Source organism: Bos javanicus, chromosome X (genome assembly GCF_032452875.1).
Source record: "Bos javanicus breed banteng chromosome X, ARS-OSU_banteng_1.0, whole genome shotgun sequence".
Taxonomy (NCBI): domain Eukaryota; kingdom Metazoa; phylum Chordata; class Mammalia; order Artiodactyla; family Bovidae; genus Bos; species Bos javanicus.
The window spans coordinates 8,493,654-8,514,175 of NC_083897.1; the positions used below are offsets into that span (position 1 = coordinate 8,493,654).

The 20,522-nt window shown below is 39.2% G+C and overlaps 1 protein-coding gene across 3 annotated transcripts in view; it reads right to left on the reverse strand.

Annotated features, from left to right (window-relative positions):
• Positions 1-1,978: 1,978 nt before the first annotated feature.
• The window catches only part of TENM1 (teneurin transmembrane protein 1), a 911,501-nt gene continuing 892,957 nt past the window's right edge, over positions 1,979-20,522 (reverse strand). For all 3 annotated transcript variants that reach the window (XM_061409574.1, XM_061409573.1, XM_061409572.1), the window contains 5 exons: positions 19,172-19,468; positions 12,624-13,011; positions 10,261-11,481; positions 9,534-9,676; positions 1,979-7,373 (listed from right to left, as the gene is read on the reverse strand). In XM_061409574.1, coding sequence (XP_061265558.1) covers positions 6,615-7,373; positions 9,534-9,676; positions 10,261-11,481; positions 12,624-13,011; positions 19,172-19,468 — 2,808 coding nt within the window. In that variant the 3' untranslated portion in view covers positions 1,979-6,614. The remainder of the gene's footprint in view (positions 7,374-9,533; positions 9,677-10,260; positions 11,482-12,623; positions 13,012-19,171; positions 19,469-20,522) is intronic.

A 20,522-nucleotide genomic window follows, 5' to 3' on the forward strand; every position in this document is an offset into this window, starting at 1 on the left:
TACTTGTTCATTTCCTCTGAAATTTGTTCTTAAGGTCAGTAGGAAGACAAGCTTAGATAATTGTCCATTTGGCTGTTGCAGGCAGGGAAACTTTGTGGTAGTACATAGGGAGAATATGCCTATATTAACTCTGATTAACTCTTCTGGTATAAATCGAGGGCTGGGTTTAAGATATTATTTGTGGTAGAATGGATAGAGATTTTAAAATGTGAGAACCAGCTTTAAAACCTGTTAAGAATGTTTAGATGTCAGCTTATGTTTTATTTGATTCACTTTATTGAGTTCAGAATCCAAAGTCTATTAATAATAAAACTCAGATTTGCCCTTGAGCATGTCAAGGTTATGAGATGCCTAGTCTTCCTGTTAGTGGGCTATAAATTCAACTTTGGTGACTATGTTTGCCCTTGCAGTAAATGGGGCACCATAATTTTGCAGTTTGCACTCAGGGTGAAGTTAAACTGCCCAATTTGGACACTTTTATAATTTGGGCTCATTGGCCCAACTTGTAGTAAAAGGCTGGAATTTCATCATTAGGTCATTTGCTTTTTAAATGAATATTTTTATGTGGAAAGAATATAACAAACCTGATCGACTGGAGAGAGCCCATCAAAGTAACAAATGAGACTTGAATTTCCTTTTCGGCTTTGTCACTGATTATGCCAGTGATGTACAGTAAGTCAGTCTGTTGCTAGTATCGCATTTGCCAAATAGGAATAAATAAATTAAATACATTCACAATAGTAATATTACCAAATGTTTAAATAGCATTGATATTCAAAGATCTCTGAAAGCGAGGGTGACTAGGAAAGAAACATGGAGAAATCCCTTATTTCCTTTATAATTCTCTCAATGCACAAGCTCTGCTTTCTTTTTGAACTGAGGGTGAGATGCGTAGGTTGAAAAAACAATCTCCAGATGATACTAATATATCCCAGCTACACTCCCCACCCCCATTGCTTTTTTTGTTGATTGGTTGGGTTGAAACAATCAAGATTGTCTTCTGTTCTGTGAATCTTTTCAAGGTATCTCTATATATTGGTACTCTTGCCTGGAAAATCCCATGGATGGAGGAGCCTGGTAGGCTGCAGTCCATGGGGTCGCTAAGAGTCAGACACAACTGAGCGACTTTACTTTCACGCGTTGGAGAAGGAAATGGCAACCCACTCCAGTGTTCTTGCCTGGAGAATCCCAGGGATGGGGGAGCCTGGTGGGCTGCTGTCTATGGGGTCGCACAGAGTTGGACAAGACTGAAGCGACTAAGCAGCAGCAGCAGCTATATATTGGTGAATAAAAAAGCACAGGACATTTGAGAGTGGTGTAAATTCCAGGATTTCAAGCAAAGTGCAATAACAGCCTTTTGGATTGTCTTATTATATTATATTATAATATAATATATTATATTATATATTATATATATTATATTATATTATTATAAAGATGAATTTTGGAAAATCTGTTGGCCAGCTTTCCCAGTGTCACTTGTAAATGTCTTTTTGTGAAAAGTAAGTGCCAAAGGGCCATTGTAACTACCCAGGATTTTGGGCCTCAGAAGAGTTATTTTTTAGTCTCTCCTGATCGCCTCCCCTGGCCCATCCAATTCTTTGCCAGTGCATTGCGTTGCCTTGCTCTCCTAGCTCCCTCCCACCCCTGTTTTTCAATCCTTAATTTTCTTTCTATTGCTGAGAAAGGTATCAACAGGAGGGAGAACCTTTATAAGTCCTAGCCTAGAGGCTTTTAAACTTGAAACAGCTACTCTTCTTTTTTTATTAAATGGTCATTGGTGTCAGTGATCCTATATGTATGAAAAATAAAAGTGAAAAGATGTCCTCTTACAATTAGTGCCTTTCTGATTTCTACACGTATACTTTAAAGATTATGCGGTTTTATTGCTCTATGTTAGGGAGCCACTTTTCAAATCTCAGGTGACCAGACTGACTTGAGAATGCAGTTTGGCGCATGAATAAAATGAGACACAGTGTTCATTTGTCATTTTATTTTTTAAAAATGAAATATTCAAAGTACTTTTTTGTTTCAAATATCAACACATAATGTTTAACTTTAAATATTTACAGCATGTTGTTGTGATGCTCTGTAGAAAAATGCATGCTTCTGACCTGAAAGCCAGAGCAAAATGCAAAAGACCATTTAACTGCAGCCAGAGAACATGAACCTGTACAGTATCCAGTCACTTTTCAGCACAGGAGTGAGAGCAGGAATACAAAACTGGAACCTATTGTTTCCTAGCAACATGGCTCAGGCCATTATAACACAATTTCCAGTATGATTAGAACCTCTAACTGTTGTTATATAGAAACTGAAAATCTTGGCATACACTGTAAACACCTTTACTTCTCATGAGAAAGTAAGCAGCTAAAAAGAATATTTTTCTGACGTAAAGGCTATACTTCTCTTTTTCACCTTCTCTCTTACTGATGCTTTTGCCAGAAGAATAGTAAAGATTTAGACATTGTCATGAATCATACAATAAAATATTTTTCAAGGACACAATCTGATATACTAACATTTATTTAAGAGGTTAAAGTCCACCACTAAATCTAAGGAAAGATTTTTTTAACTGCCAAACACATTTCCTTTGACAAATAATGTAAGATGACAACTGCCAAGACAAAATCCACAGCAAGTTTAACTCTAACTATTTTCAGTTACTGTTTAGGAAGTAATTTCTTCTTATACACAGTAGTATATTTGGTCCTTAATAGCTTTCACATGAAGGACACACTGGAACAGTCACCATTTTGTGGTTGAATTATTTTTTGTTGTTTGTTGTTTTATTTTTTTTTTTTTTTTTTTTGCTTTTTTGTTTTTTTTTTGTTTTTGTGTTTTGTTTTTTTTTTTTTTTTGCAGAATAAAGAACCTTACAGAAGGCTGTGGAAGAGCAGTCTGAGATCTGAAGTACTACTCAGGTCAGCTATGTGTATGTGAGTTCCTCCAAGAACACAAGAATGTTGCATCTAATCTGTAGCCTTCAGTTTTTCCAGAAGCTATAATACATTTCAGTCTCTCCAAAAGTTCCTTTCCACACTTGATTACTGTACTTTTGCTTCCATTACCACTGAACTCCATTACAATTGCCCTTACAGGAACATATCTTTATAAATGCAAAAACTGTCCTGACTCTCTTAGGTGATATTACAGTGGGGCCTGGTCTGGTTAAAAAAATTTGTTTCAAAAAAATGAAAGAGAAGAAAAAAGTAGTAGAAACAACATGATAGGATGCTTGAAACTGTGTCAATAGTAATAAAAAAAAAACCTTATGAAAATCAGAATTTAGTTGTATACCTCTCTACGTAGCATGTGAATTCCAAATTATACATTGTTAAGTTTTCATATATTTGCTATGTTGTATATATTATGTTATATATATAGTCTATATATTATAGATCTTATAGATAAATTGACAGTAAAGGACACACTTATTTTATACATTATTTTGTTGGGTTAAAAATTAAACCCAATAAAGCCTATTTATATGGTGAGTGTTTTACTAAAAATTAGTATGAATTGGGCTTTATTTCCCTTTCCTTCAGGAGTCATGCTTCTAATCAGCAATGATTAGAATGACAACTAAAAATAAATATATTTAAATGGCTGTTCAACTATGAACTTTTCAGCTCTTTTGGATCTCTAGACTGTAGTGCAAGAGTCAAAACAAAACAAAACCAACAAGTAAAATGGGCCTAACTAGGAAAAAGAAACAATCACGGAGTATTCCCTGCCTCCAGCCCAGAAGAGTCTTCATAGGAGAGCCCAACTGCTGTGCTCTCACTCAAGCTGACTTGAATGCTGTGTGGCTGTGTAGTAGTGTCAGCTGCATGTCTTCTGGGTATGAGAAATTCATGTATTTCTCTTTAAAATGCTTTTACTTTCATCAGGAAATGCAAACGAATTGTTCTTTCTTTAAACTTCAGAACTACAAGTCAGTAAAGGCATTCTTTGTATTCAGATGAACAGGAAGTGATGTATTCAATATCTCCACGTTCTTATTAAGAAATGACAAATGTTTCTCTTAGATTTACTACTCATTAGTGTGCTAACCTTTTGGGTTTTTTCCTCTTACCTCCAAAAAACTTTGGAAGTGGTAAAGAGAACAGTAATGGTTCAAGGCAGTATTAGAACCACAGCTGTTAGTGATAAAAAGTGCATTTCCTGACTATAATACAAATATAACTTTAAGAAACCAAAGGCACAAACTAAATAAATATGTATTACAAACTAGAAATGCACAGTTCAAGGTAATTACTATTAAGTAAAAGCTTCAAATACTTGTTTCTAATGGATATTTAAAGCAGTTTGAAAATGATACATCATCAGTGAATTGCAAAAAAGTATAATTGCTTAAAATATAAGCAAAATAGACTCTAATATTGACATCTTGGATTAGTGATAAAATACATCATCACATTTATGAATGTACTCTCTATATACAGTTCATAAATCATTTTTCCATTGATTTAAAAGAACATCAGAGGTTCTAGGAACTTAAGGTCCATTTTTAGGCTGGTGTGGAGGTATTCAAATTTTCAACAAGTTTGTGAGTAATTTTAGAATCCTGTCCTGATAAATACTATACCATTAACACAGGCCTGATTCAGGGGAAAAAACTCCAATAGTATGGTTGTAGTCTGGATTAGTCATCTCTTGAGCTGGTGTCCTTCCAATTAAAAAGAGAGATGGGTTCATCATGAATTCTCTCTCTCACAATATGTGTGTAAGAATGTGGTAACCCCAACCTGAAGGTTTTGAAAATGAAATGTTTGGATACACCCTCCCCTGCTGTCTGTGGGTCCTTGCCTTTGTCTCACTCTACTTTGTGTAGTTAGGAGTCAGACTCTTTAAAACCTTAATGTGAGCCTGGATTCTGACTGCATATTTCCCAAAAAGACAGTCATCACAAAGCAAGGCACTGACCCCACACTGCATTTAGGTAGTAGCTGGCAAGAGTCCAAACTGCGACATTCCATCACAAATTCTCCTTCAGACACAGCAAATGTCCAGACTTGGTGATGAAAAGTGCTGAAGCTGGCTCAGGGGATTTCTCCACAGGCCACATTGTGCTGTCCTGTATTTTCATTTGTGGTAACTCACAATTGCACAGCAGCTTACAAAATCTTTGTCACTGGGCACAAATCTCCCAGTTCACCAAGGGGCTTCTTGGATGACAGGATTCATACAGATTGAGAAATTGCAGCTGATATTAACACTAATCCTGATCTTTTTTTCTAAATTTTAAATGATCACAGAACAAAATAACCCTTCCTGGAAAATAGCTATTTTCCCAGGCAGGAGAGATGATTAAATAAATAATAAATGGGCAAAGACAGAGAACTGAAATAACTATCCATATAAATTATCTTAGTAAAAAATAGTCTGCCTCTCTATAATTAGTTGAAATGTGTTAGGTTGGAAAGGGCTCAATTACATTTCCTGACTACGGCTGGGAGATGTTCACTACAGAACTGTACATTTGAAAGATAAATCTAAGTGGGGTAAACAACATGGCAGCAACTTTCGTGATGTTTAGTTTGGTCTTCCCACTGGTACTTTCCTTTCACCTTAATATTATGTCTTTTTTTTTTTTTTAAGATTTTGGCTCTTATGAATTTCTGCAGTAGTAGTGAGTGTAATGTATCGACATCAGAGGCATGTATGTCTGTGAAAGCCTTTTTTTTTTTGTATCAGAATCACACTTGGTAGTAAATTACCTTTCATGTGCACAAAACCATTGGATTAGTGTATAAATACTGAATCACGAATGTGAAACTATGACCAAAACACACCCTATATATAAATGAGAAATTCCTACTTGGGTTAATAAAAGCTATGTTTACATGACACCAATACAGCTGGACAACTGAGTACAAAATGTAGTCAAAACAGGTTGGGTGGGAGGAGTTTCATTGGCCAGCTGCCTTGGTATCATGTATACACAAGCAGATAGTGGCAATTGGGTTTGGTGACCACACCCACAGGGAAGTGTGGTAGACGGAACCCAGCCACCACACGCCAAAACACAGCACAACAACATGGCATTTATTTCAACAAGCAAGGAGGAATCATCAGGGAGGAAGGGTAAATGGGTCCTGATTCTAGGAGATGGTGGCCGAGGACATTTTACACTTCTTTTGAAGTTTCCTGTAACAGATCTGGAACACGTGAAAGAGCTGGTAGTCTTTCGAAACACACGGCTCAGATCCTATTGCACCACCTTTCAAATAGCCCGCAAGTTCTGCCAACAGCTGAGTATGTAACCTTGTGTCGCAACAGAGAACCTCGGGTTCTTGCTTTATATTTGAACATATGCATGGCTCAACAAATTGAAAGTGGTGCTTGCTGAAAACTTTTTTTTTAGTTGTTTGATTTCTACTTGTGTTATTTTGAATACTGCCACACAAGAACTAAAAATCTGTCATTTCTTAAAGAGTTTAAACAAACAATATTAAAATACCATCTTCTGTCACATTGAAAGGCAGTTGGATATGTTTTTCCTCCATATTTACATATACAGAGTTCTGATCTAGAAAACCGATACAATAAACCATTGTATGTTTTAAAAACAGGCAGTCTTTGGTGACGCAAAGGCAGAGTTTTTTCTGTTACCTCCTGCCTATTTCGCTCTGTCTCATAAAGTGAATATTATTGGCACTGTCAGAAAGTTCTAAATACTGCTCGACAGACAAAACAAAATACCCATCATAACCTTGCACTCTCCCGGTACTCAGCAGCTGCTGTTTCTCCCCCTCTGTCCACGCCCGGATGCCCTCTTCCCCTTCTTGCAGCCTTCTTTGTTCCTTAGTCCAGGCCTGGGCCACAGCGCGCTGTCTGGCGATCTCCAACACGTGGTTCTTCTCCTCTTCGACAGTCGTCCCATACCGGATGTTGAAGCACAGAGCCCCATGCTGGAGCTGGATATCTGCAAACCGTCTAGTCCTCCCATTCAACACGGACGTCATCTGGGACACAGTGACATTGACACCGTTCTCCAGAATGCGCCTCCCCCCAGTGTTACCAATGAGCACCAGGTCTTCTTCCAGAGACCCGAGCTTAATGAAGTAGTGTGTGTCCCTCCCCTCTATGGTAAAATGTAGGTTTTCCAGGTAATGAGCATTGTTGAGAATGGCAGCTAGCCGCCTGCTATCTTCATTGGCTACTCCTATAATATCGGCTGTTACGATGCCATCCTTGATGGCGAATTTTATACCTTTGCCGAAAACAGAAGGGACAGCGGCAAACCTTGGTTGCTTCCCTCCTTCAAGGCACCGTCCATCACCATATCGGGGAGTCATAGGAAGTTGGTCCAAGGAAATGAAATTCCTGAGCTGTTTCTGGAGCTCACATTGAATACCCAGGATGGTCTAGGAAAGAAGAAAGGCACTGAGCAAGTGTAGCAGAGGGTTAGACACTTGTCATATGCTTGGTGATAGCAGAAAGCAAAGGTTTGCCAGGTTGCTTCCCCCTTTCCTTAATTTTCTGGTTTGTGATTTAAAAACAAGCCTAATTTGGAATCTCTTCACCGGAGTTTTGGAAAGGAAAAGACTAACAGGTGATTTGATTACCTGGCATATATTTCTTGATATCTTGGTGAGTTAAGGGTTAAGCATAAGCAAATATGTTCAAATTTGATACCACAGAATCCGAGACCTAGAAGGCACTTAAGTGGGTCTGTGTGTGTGCTGAGTCGTTTCAGTCATGTCTGACCCTTTGTGACCCTATGGACCATAGCCCGTAGCTCCTCTGTCCATGGGATTCTTCAGGTAAGAATACTGGAGTGGGTTGCCATGCCCTCCTCCAGGGTATCTTCCCAACCTAGGGATCAAACCCATGTCTCTTACATCTCCTGTATTGGCAGGTGGGTTCTTTACCACAAGTGCCACCTGGGAAGCTCCCCCCAAACAAAGACACTTTATTTTTTCCAATCAACAGACACTAACTAGCTATTTATTACTGGATGTAGAGTAATATATTAGCCACAGTGAGGTATAAGGCATCATTCTTACTTTCAAGTAGCTCATGATCTTATACATAACAAGAGCAAATCAGCCAGTTCATGGGTCTTTTTATGTGGATTAAAAAAAAAACAAAAAACTTTTGGGACTTTCCCGGTGGTCCAGTCCTTAAGAATACACCTGCCAATGCAGGGACACAGGTTTGATCCCTGGTCCCATGCGCCCTAGTGTCTGTGCTCCACAGCAAGAGAAGACACTGCAATGAGAAGCCTGCGTAACTCAAATGAAGAGTAGCCTCTGCTCGCTGCAACTAGAGAAAGACTTTCAGCAGCAACAAAGACCCAGGGTGGCCAAAAATAAACATAAATACCTAAAAAACCTCTTTTTACTATGGCAGATTTCAAACATATTAAGAAATAAACAAGAGAATAATGAACCTCCAGGTATCCATTTAAAAGCATCAGAAATTTCCAAAATTTTGATGAACTTTTTGCAGGACTTTTAATTACAGCTTGGGGCTGGTGCACTGGGATGACCCAGAGGGATGGTATGGGGAGGGAGGTGGGAGGGGGTTCAGGATGGGGAACATGTGTATACTCGTGGCGGATACATGTTGATGTATGGCAAAACCAATACACTATTGTAAAGTTAAAAAAAATAAATAAATAAAAGCATTTTTACAAAAAGGGATAAGCCTCTAGTACCTACTTAGAATTGCCTTTCACTTATAATTTTTTAATACTTGAATTTCAAGCCCTCCCACCCAAATTTCAGTTTTATTTTGTTAAAGCCATATGTGTGTGTGTGTGTGTGTGTGTGTGTGTATATATATATATATATATATATATATATCCATTTGCAGACACAGATATTCCTCTTTCTTTCATCTGAAAGAAAAAGTTCCTTCTTGCTTTCACTTTGTGTCTCATCAAGTGATGGAATTTCCTGCTGAGCTTTGAATGTTTTGGTATTCCTATTTTTCCAGAAAGTTTCTAATATTTGTTATTTTGCTTCATTGCTCTTACATACTTTTTCTTTATTAGAATAATTTTTTTGACTGCACTGTGTGGCATGCGGATACTAGTTCTCTGACCAGGAAATGAACCTGTGCCTCCTGAAATGCAAGCTCTGAGTCTTAACCACTGGATCACTAGGTAAGTCCCATTTATCAGAATAATTTGTTATTCCCATGCTTCTAATGCACTATGCTCTGATTTATTTTTCAGCTGGAGATCTGATGTTTTATGTCTCTCAGAGAATAATTTTCTCTCTATAGAATCCATAACTACCCATTTTAGAATCATGAAAGTTCAGTTCCACTTTCCTCTTGTCAGTCTACTGCAGCAGTCATCAAGTCACACGTTGGTCTTTTCTTTTCCCAAAGCTCCAATTCTCTGATCCTTTCCTCATGGAAGCTTTTATCCTACCTCCTCATTAATCATGGACATTTAAGTGGATAGTCAAGAAGACTCAAACAGAAGTAAGCACATATATGTTAATACTATTTCATGGTGTTGGATGCCCTTCTGTTTTTTTCAGCTAAATAGGGATGGTAAAACATTTACTAACCTTTCCAGGATCCCACTCTTGAGTTTTTGTCTGAAGCTGTAGAAGCTCATAAGTTAATTCCAAATTTTCTAATTCTGGTTTGGGAAATCCAGGTAGTACATTGTGTAACTGGAAACCAAATAGCTCCAACCAACTTCCAATATCTGTGAGACACAAAATTTAAAAGAAAAAAAAAAACATTTTAAAGCCCATACTTTACAACTTTTGTGGAAAGCTTGAAAGATGCCTTTCCTGCCTTTGATATGTTTAGCCAATGGTAAGTTAGGGATAAGCTCCCCTTTATATCACTCTAAAACATCTGATCCTTTCTCTGGGGAAACCTTTTGATTCATGGATAATCATAGAGATTGGCTCAGTTTACTGTGTGGAAATTCTTAGTGTGGTAGTGGTATTAAGGCCACACAGACTCTGGTATTAGATTTATCTGATGCAACACAATCCTGATTTTTCTTCTGTGAAATTATTTGTAGAAGCTTTTAAGAGTGAAAACTATGAACAGAGAGCTTAAAAGGAAAGAAGAAAATGTACTAGGATGCAAAAGTATCATGTTTTACTCCAACGTGTACAGTTCTGCTCACTCTAGAAGACTAAGGAAGAGATTGACTGCACAATAACTTGTGGGCTAGCTGGCAGGAAGAGGAAGCATCTTTACAAAGGCATTGAGAATATGTGATAAACACCATGGAGCGTTTTCTCTTTAGCATAAAGCATCACGCCATTTAAATACCTGTGGTATACTTGGCAACATCTTGAATTTTGCCAACAGGGTAGTTATTTTCAAAAGAGTAGAGGTTGAATGGTTTAGGAAGGAGGTTCAACTGTTTCCATATATGATGATTAGGCGTCGTCCATCGACCAGCGATAACATCATAATCCCTTTGCCCCAGGTGCACTAGTTTAGTAAGGAAATCATAGAGTCCTCCATGAAAACCAATGATGACCTGAAAGTCAGGATAAGTGTCATGGTAGATATCTCCATAAGGCGTGTACAGTATCTCTTTGATCACCTGACCCCGACTGCTGAACACGGCTAGTGGGGTGCCTGTATTATCACAGGCTACGTAATATTCTTCACCACTGCTTAGCTCCATGGCAATAAGGTGACCTTGGAGATCATAATACAGGGATGTAATCTCTGAGCTGGTGTGGTTGTACAAATGAGTAACTCTTATGGGGTTGGCAAGGTCTGCATAAAAGAACTGGAGGTGCTGTCCAGGGCTGGACTTACTGGCCACACGTCGCCCAAGCCCATCATAGTAATACTGCACGGTCCAGCCAGAAGCCTTATTGTAGGCTTTCTGCAGCAGACCATTAGAATTATATTCAAATACGTCATTTCCCCTCTGTCTCAGAAAGCCATCTTCATCCATCTTGTACTGAATTTCTCCAAGTCTGGTGATGCGATCTCGGAGGTCATATCGGAGAGGAGTAAGACGAGCACTATTCCCATGGCTTAAGAGGTTGATGTTCCCATTCAGATCATAACTATAACGCCACTGGGTTTTATCGTTTACAGAAACAGTTTGAAGTTGCCCATCAGCATCATATTCATAGAAGTATCTTGTTATATTGGCATCTACTCCTACTCTGATATCACATATTACCATTCGGCCCATGTTATCATATTGAATAGTCATCCAGTAGGCAATTGCCTTTAGGATTTCATACTGGACTTCAATGACTTGTCCATTGGCGCTGAAGATCTTGGTGTGCTTCATCACGGTAGTAGTTATGACTTGATTTAAATCGTAATTAATTACACTGAACTTTCCAAACTGCTCTGTTCGACCAGAGACATCGACGTATCGGTACAGATCTATGGGCAAAGGGGTTTCATTGATCACAGCTTGCATGCTGGTGACACGGAAGTTGTTGTAGCTGTAGTCAAAGCGAGCATTTACAAGGCCTTCTTCACTGAATCTGAAAATCTGGCGCCCAATAAGAGGTCCTGAAGGGGTCAAAATAAAAATCATGAGAACAATGCAAGAGACTCAATATTGAACAATCAGAAAGTTCTAGTGTTCTTTTCTTTAGTAGTGATGTTTTTACATTCAAAATGAAATATTAGAGATTGATGTTTGATATCTAACGCCCAGACATCTCATCTCATAGATACATAATGTCATCACTGTGGTCACCAAATATGAAAAAAAAATTAAAACACTGCATATTATAGTTATAGAATAAATTAATTATAGGAACTTCAGAAGTAATAACCCATTCTCAACTACCCAACCAGTAGTTGAAGTGATGAAACTGATATTATAAACATGCTCTCTTTTTATAATTACTGACAAAAATACTTTCAGTTCATTTAACACGTGCTACAAGGTCAGAGGCAATGGCACCCCACTCCGGTACTCTTGCCTGGAAAATCCCATGGACAGAGGAGCATGGTAGGCTGCAGTCCATGGGGTCGCTAGGAGTCAGACACGACTGAGTGACTTCACTGTCACTTTTCACTTTCATTCATTGGAAAAGGAAATGGCAACCCACTCCAGTGTTCTTGCCTGGAGAATCCCAGGGACGGGGAGCCTGGTGGGCTGCCGTCTATGGGGTCGCACAGAGTCGGACACGACTGAAGCGACTTAGCAACAACAAGGTCAGAAGGTCAGGTTTTGACCAAATCCAGTATTACAGTAACTGGATTTCGGTATTTTATAAACCCACAGGATGAAATATAATAAAAAATGGTGACTTTTGAAGACATGTTGCCATCAACTGAGGCTTATAGATGTTACACAAGGCTTGAACTAGTTTCAGTGAGACTCATATCTTTGGGACTTTGAGTGAGACTTTGCATCTTTGGGACGATTTGGTGGTGACTAGGGAGGGGTACCCAGTTAGACTAGGTACTCAGAGTTCAACCTTCTTGAGGGCTGAGAGAAAGGGAAATGCACTGTATTTTTTAAGGAATTGGCTTTCACACCATCTATCACATATTTTTCATTTTCAATGGAAGATAATTTGATAACTCAAATTTGGTTGAATTGCCTGTCTGTAAGGTAATGCTTCTATCTCGGACTGTGGCCAGAAAAAACTTTCTAAGACCGATGTGCTTGTATACATCACCATCCTTTTACCACAAACCTGTTTGCCTGTATCTGATTGTGCAAATGAAGCCATCGTGCATCAGATGTATTGTCTTAATCACTCCAGAAGACTCTTCATATGTTAATGTGACCTGGGTGGTATCGTAGAGAATCTCGGACAGCCTTGCTTGTTTGGTGTACTTGTACAAAACTCTGCGCCCTGTCCCCAGATGCAGGGTTTGCAGTAGTCGGCCATCTCGACTGTAGTCTTGGATAAAAGAAGTGCTACTGTCTGGTGGGGTGTAGATGTTCCGGTAGTAGCCCACCGAAAGCATGGTTTGTAAGCTGTGGCGCACCATACTAGGCATGGTGACTGAGAGCAGACAATCCGATTGGTCGTACTCAAAGATATAACGCCGCTGGCTATGTAAGAGAAGCATCACAGACTGAAACGAGACAAAGGTACGACAGCATAATAGTACCACTAAAGTTGACGAGATTAAAGAAAATACCCATTCATCCTTTCAGTACAAAGTCATCGAGCACTTCCTGTGTGCCGGGCACTGTGGTGGACCCTAGTTATACAGTGGCAATAATGTGTCTGTCCTCATGGAATTTACAGATTACTGGAGGAGAAAGACAAATAACCAAACAACTACAATATAGTGTGAAATGTGTTATGACAGAGGAAATTCCAGGGTGCTTATGGGAGGTGGAGGAAGAGCAGCAACCGAGACTTAAGAGGTCAATTAAGGCGTCCTGGAGACCGTGACATTTACAGCTGAGACCTAAAGGGTGACTAGGCGTGGCCAGATGAAGGCAGGGAGGTGGGTGGGCTGGATGGGGAGAGTACTCCTGACACAGAGCAGAACATTGTGAGTGGCTAGATAAGAAAGAGAACATGGTTTTTTCAAAGAACATGGGGCATTTGGCGTGGCCAGAGCATGGGTATGTTGGAAGGGATGGGTAAATGGCAAGTGATGAAGCCAGTCAGGTAGGCTGGGTTTAGATCACACTTTCTAAGCCGTGCTAAGGAGTTTGGACTTTTACCTGTTGACAACAAGGGAACCACTGAAAGCAGATGGAAGGAGAGGACACTTGTGCCACTGGAAAAAATAATCCAGCTGGTATTTCAGAAAGGTTACTATTGCTTCAATGTGGAGATGAATTGGAGGGAGGGACACAGAGGGCAGGGCACGCCATATATTAAGTATTAGTCACCAAAAATTACTTATTGAGTTCATATAGCAGATGTCTTTCTGAAAAGTAGTATATAAAATATTATCATTACAGTGATCCCCCCTTATCGGCAGTTTTGCTTTCTGAGTCACCCACAGTCAACTGCTGTCTGAAAATATTCAATGGAAAATTCCAGAAATAAACAGTTCCTAAGCTTTACAATGCATGCTGTTCTGAGTAGTATGATGAAATCTCATGCTGTCCTTCCCAGGACGTGAATCATCTCTTTGTTCAGTGCATCCATGCTATATATGCTACCCGCCCGATAGTACAGGAAATAACAGTATATATAGGCTTCCCTACTATTCCCACTTTCAGGCATCCATGGAGGGGTCTTGGAGTGTATCCCCTGTGGGCGAGGAGGGACTACTGCACAGCTTTACAATTCATGTTTTAAATGATATGAAGGAAACATGCCATTAAAAGTGGAGAATTCTCTGGTTATGCAAGCCCTCCCACCCCAACTGATCTGTATTTCAGAAAGTTATTTGTTGAGGTATAATGCCATGCATGTAACAGGTGTTTCATTGATATTGGTTTATCTTATTCTAATTTTAAATATAGTCATAAAAGGAACACTGAAGGAGAACTCAAACTCTATTTTTAATTGAAAAGCATTTAAATCTCATCTTTTAATAAAAATTGCTCACCCCTGGAAATTCTGATGTATCTCCCCAAGGGAGATTTTACCCTTACTTTCTAGAGAATTGGCTTATCAAGCAAAAAGATTTAGTTGAGCTTTATTTTCTGAAGTTTCTGTTATGAAAACAACACGTACCATTCAGAAGCATATATAATGTACATTTAAATCTTCTAAATATGAAATTATATTCTAATATTGAACATGCTTCTTGAAACTGCATGTCCTCCCTGCTCTTCTGAGAATTGATTTCAAATCACATGTCAATACCATGAAGTCAAAGTCAGCACTTATTTGCTCATTGGCTTATCCTTTCTCGCTTTTCCACCAGGTACTCTGCCTGGGGATACAGAGCCGTGTGTGGAAACCCTGTCACCTCATAACCTGTGGATACTCTGCAACTCCAGAAACCCTGCTGAACAGAAGGCGGGAGACGTGGAAGTCCTGCCTGGGCACGAGGACACAAAGGGACCACCCTTGACCAAGGCAGAACTCAACAGAACCTAAGGTGAGACTGGTAGGCAATGCCTCTTTGCTGAAAGCCAGATTTCTCAGCTCCTTTCCACTCTCTTCTGTCAACTTGCCATGAACAAATGACATCTGTCACCTGCGAGGCGGGCCAGGGACAGTCACCATATGGTTCACACACATTATCCAGTACCAGCCTGCCTTTTCCAGTTGCTGCACCAGCCTTGCCAAACATTTATAGCACATCACCACTGCATTCTCTCCCTGCTCTCATCTTCCGTGCTGTAGTAAACCACAGCCTGACCCTGTTCCTAGGTGGTGCTGATGCTGTGCTGCCCAAGAATGTGGATGATGTGATTAGAAATCTCGTGAATGTAACTGTTGTGTGGCCAGAATAGCATTTAGCTCTCACTTGGCTACTTTGTCACTTTGGGTGGGCATTGTTATCAGTTTGTTCAAAAAAATATACTTATAAGTCCATCCAATGCCCCCAGCGCTGCTATAGAATAAAAGGTCATTTCTTATTAGTCCAAACACTAGAATTTTATATTTAGTATTTTCCAAAAAGTTGATTGTGAGAACTGAAATGATTGTGAGATCATTGTAAAGAAGAAAACTAAAACCATGGCTGCATATTCATTTGAACAGGAGTAGAAATGAGAGATGGGTTTCCCAGGTAGCTCAAACAGTAAAGAATCTGCCTGCAATATGGGAGGCTGGGGTTTGATTCCCTGGATCAGGAAGATCCCCTGGAGAAGGCCATGGCAACCCACTCCAGTATTCTTGCCTGGAGAATTCCATAGACAGAGGAGCTTGGCGGGCTACAGTCCATGGGGTCGCAAAGAGTCGGACACGACTGAGTGACTAACACTTTCAGAAATGAGAGACGGCAGAAATTTGAAAAAGTAAGGCATCTGAATGACCACCAGATGGCAGTGTGGGGCCACCTGGAAGCGCAAGCCAAAGGCTGCATTCTCTCCCTCTAGGCAGCCTTTGAAAACTTCAGCCCCAAAGAGGCAATTTTGTGTAAATGTATCAGACTTAAGCATCTTATTAAATGATTATAAAATATATTTAAATGCATTTAAAATAAAGTTCTTAAGAATGTTTTTAGGAAATGGAAAGATTTACATTTCCTGTAATACAAAATTTTAGCCCCACAAGTCTTCAAAATATAATTAACTCAGGGAAGGCTCATGAATCAAGACAGACAATTAATGACCACATAGAGAAAATTTAAGAAACAATAATTGATTTTTTTTATTAGAGAAGAGATCATTTAAGCAACCACAGCTATTACCCAAATAATTATTTTTCTCCTAATGGCTACAAACCATTGTGCATGAAAATGATACCCATAATTTTTACTTACTCTAGAGGAAGTCAAATAATTTTTACAAAATTTCTGCACACTGAGGTAAAATATTTGCTGTTTGCTTTTTTCAATATATCATGGTATAGGGATGCCAAGCAAATGTATAAAGGTACAAAGAGAAGTATTTTGAGGCATAAAAAGAGATTTATATTTTTAAAGTTGGAGAACTGTTACTTCAAAATATAGTTCTGGAGCCAGCCTCTTAGTCTTGCTCTGCCCCAGACATAGTGAAAGAATGTTCTAGCAAAGGCCACGATAAAGAGAGGACTAGAAAAGAGCACAGGAGGCACAGAACTTCATCACCTCCCTGGAAGAGTACATGTAAATTGGATTTTGGTAAATTGAATATTCTTTCCTTTTTCTTTCTAGAATCACAATTTCAAAGATACTTTAATTTCCTTCCATCCTTCTGTTCTTTCCTGTTTTAATTCACCTTCAGGTAGCAGTAGGTGCTAGCACTAAGTTTTCCAACTTAATACATACTAGAATAAATATCAGAATGCATAATTTAAATGGAAAGAAACTTTTATTGAATGACTAGATATGCCAGGTGCTTTATATTAAGTTATTTCATTTAATTGCTGCTTCTATTCAGTGAATTAATTATTATCACTGGTAATAATGTTAATAAAATCAATCTCGTGATAAATGATTTTTGGAAAGTAAAGAACCATTCCATAATTATGGGTTTTGTAGGCTCTGAGTTTTGCATAATAGCATTGCTTAAGTCAGGGGCTACCTGGTAATTAGAGAACAAATTAAATGTAAGATTCAGAAAGGGAGAAAAGTCAGCTGAAAGGCACAAGTGATTTGGCTCGTCTCACTGGTCAATAAATGAGTTTTGGGGAGTTGCTGGGGCTTTTCTCCATACATTACTCGGTGTCAATAAGGTCTTATTTCTGTCCACTGCAGACACTGACAGTCTCAGGGAGTTTCTTTGTTTTGTTTTTAAAGAATTATTGCCAAGTAAGTTTCTACAGCCAAAAGAATTTATGTGAAAAAGAAGAATTCATGTGAAATTTGCTTCACATGATTCTTTGCTGAAATAACTGTGATGAAGTAATCAGTTAATTTAGAAAAGGGAAACAATAAAATTCTTCATTAATGTCAGAGAAGAGGCTAAATAACTGAAGTTTAAGTTTCAACAAGCTTTTCTGTCACTGTATAGACAGTTTAAAGGGAAAGATTTATGAGACCTAGAAGCAATTGTCTATAGGCAGTTAGCTCAGCAGCCAGACTGTGGCGCTAATGAGGTTAAGGCTCTGAGTTCAAACCTATAAATATTCCTGTGGGATCTTAGTTCCCCAACCAGGGATTGAACCTGGGTCCTTGGCAGTGAAAGCGTGGCATCCTAACCACTGGACTGTGAGGGAAGTCCCTCAAAGCTGTACATACTCCTAAGGCATGTCAGCTCCTTCACGAGTCACATGTAGACCTGTGGGAGGATCAGAGCAAACAAATCCTCATTCTTGAAAAAACTAATCAGCCTATATTCTGCTAGTGATCAGTGGCACCTTTTTCTTTTTCTTTTTTTCATATAAGGTCATCTTACATGCCTTGCCTCTGTGAACATACAACAAATATTTGGATTCAGTTAATTTTGTAATAAGTTTAGCACTTTGTGGACATTAATCGTATGATTTTGCTAATCATTCTTGTTAACCAAAATTCAAAAGAGAAAACACCCACTCTATAAGATTCAGATGTTCCCAGTGTAGAGTGCAGATTAGAGATTTCATTGATTTCTTCAGCAGAAAAGGACAGAGGGTACAGACAGCAAAGGACTCAGTCCTTTACCCTGGCTCCCAAGTGGAGTTCTGCTTTATCTCCTAGACATTTCTAATTTGGCAAATTTCCCAGTGACTGACTCTGGGAAATAGTACAATGGCTTTATAATAACATACAACCCCTGGCACACTTTAAAAAAAGCTTTCAGGGGTATATCAAAAGGCCTAGCATTATTTGGTGCAAATAGTGAAATTTCACCACGTGAGTTATGAGCACCCATGACTTTTCTAAGAACTTCTAGGGGTTAATCCATACTGACTCCCCTTGAAACCTCAGGGGAAAAAGTTTTTCAGTTTTCCCAGAAATTAATTCAGGACTAATGAACTGAGTTGAAAGGATAGATTTAGGGGAAAAGAGACAGCATCTTAGGATGTCAGAAATTGAGATGGCAGACAGAGATCAATTTCTCTTATTGTCTTCTGCTACTGGTCTGGCTAGAAACCATTTTGCTGTGTGAGGCTGATGTTTGACAAATGGATCCAGGGGGTGGATTAAAATCCTTGCCCATTCCCAGCAGACAGAGACCAGGAGCTCCCATTACAGATGCTACTGGAGACTCATTGTGTACAAAGGAGTACTAACACCAAGGGAGCCCCACTGCTACTATTTCCTCAGAACCATTCCTTGGGAAAATATGTCCTCCAATGTATACCACTAAACCGTCACTGACTATCCTAACAAAATTAGAATTCCATATCCTCTGTGCAAGAGCCTCTTTTCCAGAGCTGAGATACATTAACATGCAATTTTATAATTTTCTACCTATTTTACTTCAGTGTGAGCTTTCATAGTAATAAAGATACATCTTCAGGAGCATGAACAAATATGCTCAAATGAGGAGAAAGCTAAGCCATTATCCTGACTTCAGTTTGAAAGAGTACCTGGCAGAGAGTGGGGCTAGGGAAAGTTTTCAGCTGAAAAACAGCTTATCCTTGTAGGTATAATTTGTGGTGGTTGTTGTTGCTACTTTTATGGAACAGGACAGCCAGAATACAGACTTCACTCCCACAGGTCCTCAGCAAGGCAGGTAATCAGTGCTGCTTTCAATGTTCTCATTCAGAAACTCAGAACTAGTTTATTTTCCCTACACACTTACCTTTTCTAAGTAGGTATAGCTCCAAATTTTCCCATCAGCCCAAGTTCTTGAAATTATTTTTCCACTCTGGTCATATTCCATTTTTTCATTCCATGTCCCTCTTTGAATAAATGTCACCAATCCCGAAGGTGAATATGTGATGTTCACTTCATTATATCTGCTTACAGGAGACCACAGAACAGGTCGTCCAGTCTGGTCATAAAGAATTCGAAGGGTGAATTTCCGATGGTCATCATAGATCTTGCCTGTGCGAGTCATATGATCAAAATCGATGGAGAGCAGGTTTCTGTTATGGGCCTACAAAAAAGAGATAGGAAGTACATTTGAAGCACTGCCTTAGTTCCCCTCATCAAGGGCATTCACAATCCCAAAGCTTTTTCTGTTTCTCCAGCAATGGGGTCTCTCTTGCCTTTGAATCTGCATGGCTTCTCCTTGGATGACAACCTGTCTTTATTCTCCCAGGAGACTTTACAACCTTGGAAGGCCGGGGCCATGTCTTAACTACTGGGATGTGCTAGATTCTCAGCATATGGTTGTTGACTGTTTTTTTCCAACTCAAGTCTCAACTGTGCTGATCCAGTTTTCAGTGATTATGTAATCTTACTTTATGTAAGTCAGACGCCTACAGAGGAATGGGGCTTCCTCCCCTGCTTTTAACAATGAAGTGGCTAGAACATAGAATGGTCAATTATTTACATAATTAGCAAGCAGGAAAAAGGAATATAGAGAGCCCCCTCTAATTTATACAGAGATTCCCTTCTCTGGCTTCCTCGTTCCTCTGGGCAGGGAGTTTTATTGTAATACTTTGCATCTATCACAGGGGAACACAGAGCAACTCAGACTGTCTCCTAGACATGAAAGCCCACTCAGCAGTGTCTGCATGGAGGCCAGCAGGTAACTGTGGGAGGTATTGGTAGGTCCCCCAGTACTTGCAAGGGGGGCACCATTCAATGAGGTTGTGCAGCTTTAAGTCGTTGCCTCCTCCATTGGCCTAAAATAATCTTTATGCCAAAGAGGAATATTTTGGGGTGGCAAATTCATCTCCCCTACAAATAAACACGGAGAAACTTTGAGAAATGTAAACAACAGTGACCCGGGAGTCAGGAGACTGAAGTAGCTGCTTGTCTGTGCTAATTTTTTCTACTTGGGCCTTAGTTTTCATCTGTGAAACGGGAGTAATGTTTAACACTCAACATCACACACCTGTGCTAAGAATTAAATGAGATTACATATACAGGTACCTGGTGATGTATAAAAACAATATTAGTAATTGTTATTTTTATTACTTTTAAAAATATTTATTTATTTTCTGCCATACCACAGGGCATGTGGGATCTTAGTTCCTCAACCA